Consider the following 3,362-nt stretch of genomic DNA (forward strand, 5'->3'; position numbering starts at 1 on the left):
CATGACAGTGATCTTCACATAATGGTAGGGCCTGTGGTATCTCACCATGTTGTCAAGTGAGGTGTGAGTGTGTACCTATTTCTGGTTTCCTGTCTCTTTCACCCCTTTAACCTTATGTCAGGGGGCAGAGAATAACTAAGGAAAATAGGTGTTAGAAGAAGGTTCAATGAACAGAAATGTAAGCTACACCACTCCTCCGTATCAGGATCTGACTCATAGCCTTAAGGGCAGGGAGGGGGTAGGAGTGTGAAGACCTGATTCAGTAACTGTTTGGTAGAACTCTCATACTGGTAGAACTCATCCCAATGTTGTGTCATCTGGTGAAGGAGTAACCAGCGTGTCAGGAGCCTTTTATTTGTGACTATGTTTGGTAAAATCAGGTGCTGATATTGATATCTTAGCACATCATAAAAAGGTTCTCATATACTCCTTCCAACCACCCCTTCCATGTACCACTTCATAAAGGAATTCTAATGTCTTTCCCTCCATATTGGCCATGGCCAATAAAAACATCATTGTCCCTGAATAGGCCCAAATGGCTCTGATCACTTTGTTCGTAAAATGTTATCTTTATTCTATTCAGCACTTGATCATTTGAATGCCTTTCTCCACACCTAACATTAGGATTCTGAGCACTGACCTTGGATTGTGTTAGATCCTTTATTCTCTGCTAGCTAGTTATTCTTCCTGTTCTTCCCCACCAACTCACTTTCCTTTTACCACCTACGTAAATAAAGATTAATTTAGCCCTGGCTGTTAATGATCATTTTTCAGCTGCTGGAGTCTATGTTGTATTTAAATAGCTCCATTATACCTGAATATTGGTGTAAGTGAACAGTAATTATAATGTGTATCCTCTGGAGAATCTCTTTGTTAAAGTTTGTGTTTATCATTTGCATTGAATGCATAGTTTTCTTAGCAGTTCAAAAAGTGAATTATATATTATTATTATATTTCTTAGAAACTTATTTTGCTACTCATGGTTTCTAGCAACCTTTTTGTTTTGGGAATCTTTAATCCAAATGTGTTCTCTGTTTCATTTTATGTGTTTGAAAAAAATCTGCCTGCAATTATGTTTGGGTATTTACTTTCCCCCCTTTTTTACTTTTCTTTTTTTTTTTTCTTTTTTTTTTTTTTCTTTTTTTTTTGCAAAAAGAAACTTTTTAATGAGTCTTATTTATTAAAATGTGAACTCTGTAGATTTACTGCTAAATTTTAACTGCTTGTGGGTACTACACTGTAAATTCTAAAATCAATGGTTTGAGATATATGAGTATAATCTCTGCTTTTAAAAGATTTTAAAAAGTATTTCTGTTATAGTTCAGGTAATTACTGTATAGAGTATTTTTTTATGATCCCAAGTATAACAAGATGGCCCCTTCAGTGCTGGATGGTAGCACGGTCCAATTTATCCAAACCAGACCCGTGCTTATCTCCTAAACACATCCTGAAGCTCAGCGAGGAAAGATGCAATTTATTGATCAGAAAACCCTTACATTCTTACCTAGTTCTATAGAAGGGGCCCGACTGCTGCCTGTCTTTCTCATTTGCCACCAAGTAAATTCCCACTGAAGACGGACCCCCGAGTCAAGAGTAGCTAAGACTGAAGGTTGTGAGCGGATTTCCAAGCCTGTCTTTTGAGGGGTCTCTGGATCAGTTCGAACGCCCAACTTTGGGGTAAACAGTCGAACTGTTTAACTGTTACACAACCTAATAGGGATGAGATTTGTGCATAGGTGTGATGAAGCTATTCCAAAAATGGTGATGACGGTGGCACAACCTGCATACACCAAATACCATTGAATTGTACGTTCAAAAGTGTTCTCTACGGTTGTATGTGAGTTTTGCCTCACAAAAGATGTGTTTTTGTTTGGTGTTTAATTCTTACGGACCACTTTTCTTTCTGATGTCCAGGGCACAATAGCAAATTCATTGACTTGTGTGCAGCTTCATAAAAGAGCGGAGAAGATCGCCGTGATGCTGATGGAACGAGGGCACTTGCAAGACGGAGATCACGTTGCGTTAGTGTACCCGCCAGGTAAACGGAGCAGCTGCTGTGCAGCCCAAGCAGCTGGACTTAAAGAGGCGCTGCAACATTGTAGCAGTTTGATGCTAACTGATTCCTTGCTGCCTCCATGGGACCACAGCACACAGACAAAACAGTAGTATTTTGACAAAGGTTTTTGTACCTACATTTATTTGTTTTATTAGATAGCTGAGACCGCTCGTTTAATTAACAGTAGCAAAAATCTTCAACTACCAAATTGATCATCAGGAAGTCATTAATTTCCTTAGAGAAATGACACAGAAAGTAAACTTTGAGGCAACTGTGGCATCTCATGGCCCAAAAAAACACACCAAATAAAAGTGTTCGCTGAAGCTCAGCAAAACCCCAGGGACTGAAAAAGCAGCCTGTTAGAGGGTTCATTTGCTCACTTAAGGCCTTCTAATTTATTCCTTAAGAGTATTGATGATGACAGGGATGATTGCCATTCAATAACGTCATCCATTTCTAGTAAATGTTTTTATTTTTTCTCTCCTGTAGGAATAGACCTGATCGCAGCGTTTTATGGCTGCCTGTATGCAGGCTGTGTGCCAATAACAGTCCGCCCTCCACATCCACAGAACATTGCGACAACTTTACCTACTGTCAAGATGATCGTGGAGGTAACAGACATCTGGGAATCCTTGGGCAACTCCATCTGATTCCTGGATTCCAGTGCTCAGTTTGTAGATCGATTTTACGGGGGTTGTTGGTTTGTTTTGTTTGTCACTGCTGTGAACACGGGCTACGGAAGAGTCCAGTAAAGGGTGGTGGGTTGGCAGTTACGGGAGCACATGTGTCAGTGGAGTCAGAAAAGGTAGAGGATGATATGGTTGGTTGTCTCTGTCTTTAAGGGGTTTATAGTTTAGTTCTAGAAGCAAGCTTTAGATTTCTATGTGAAATTAAGGGGTAGGTACTATTGTTAGTGGCTTAAAGTGTAAGTTTGCTATTGTTAACTGTTGTTGTGGCTTAAAGTTTAAGATAACTAGAGAAAGCATTGCCATTGACTATGGGCTACCACACCACACAAGACTGAACTAACCACCCAGGGAAAATGTAATACATGTTCAAAGTTTTTCTTAAGTTTTCAGGGTTTCCTTTTGAAAGTGTAGGTTTGTTTTTGATGTTGTTAGGGTTTTGTTTTTACTCTTGAGGAAATTTGATTAGTATCTTCTCCCCCATACATATCTTTTGAGGAGAACCACAAAGGCAAAGTTACTCAGGAATAGCGAATACTTCTTTTCTGTCCCACAGTGAATACTTTACGTAATAATGTTGGAGTACTTTGAAGATGAAGGTGTCTTTGTTATGTCGTGCT

At 39.3% G+C, this 3,362-nt stretch overlaps 1 protein-coding gene across 2 annotated transcripts in view; it reads left to right on the forward strand.

Annotated features, from left to right (window-relative positions):
- DIP2C (disco interacting protein 2 homolog C) overlaps positions 1–3,362 on the forward strand; it is a 247,197-nt gene that overhangs the window by 154,127 nt on the left and 89,708 nt on the right. For both annotated transcript variants that reach the window (XM_045289849.1, XM_045289848.1), the window contains 2 exons: positions 1,915–2,038; positions 2,546–2,667. In XM_045289849.1, the coding sequence (XP_045145784.1) occupies positions 1,915–2,038; positions 2,546–2,667 (246 nt within the window). The remainder of the gene's footprint in view (positions 1–1,914; positions 2,039–2,545; positions 2,668–3,362) is intronic.

This window comes from Echinops telfairi, unplaced genomic scaffold (genome assembly GCF_000313985.2).
Source record: "Echinops telfairi isolate 266 unplaced genomic scaffold, ASM31398v2 ScPeMD7_31;HRSCAF=116, whole genome shotgun sequence".
Lineage (NCBI taxonomy): Eukaryota > Metazoa > Chordata > Mammalia > Afrosoricida > Tenrecidae > Echinops > Echinops telfairi.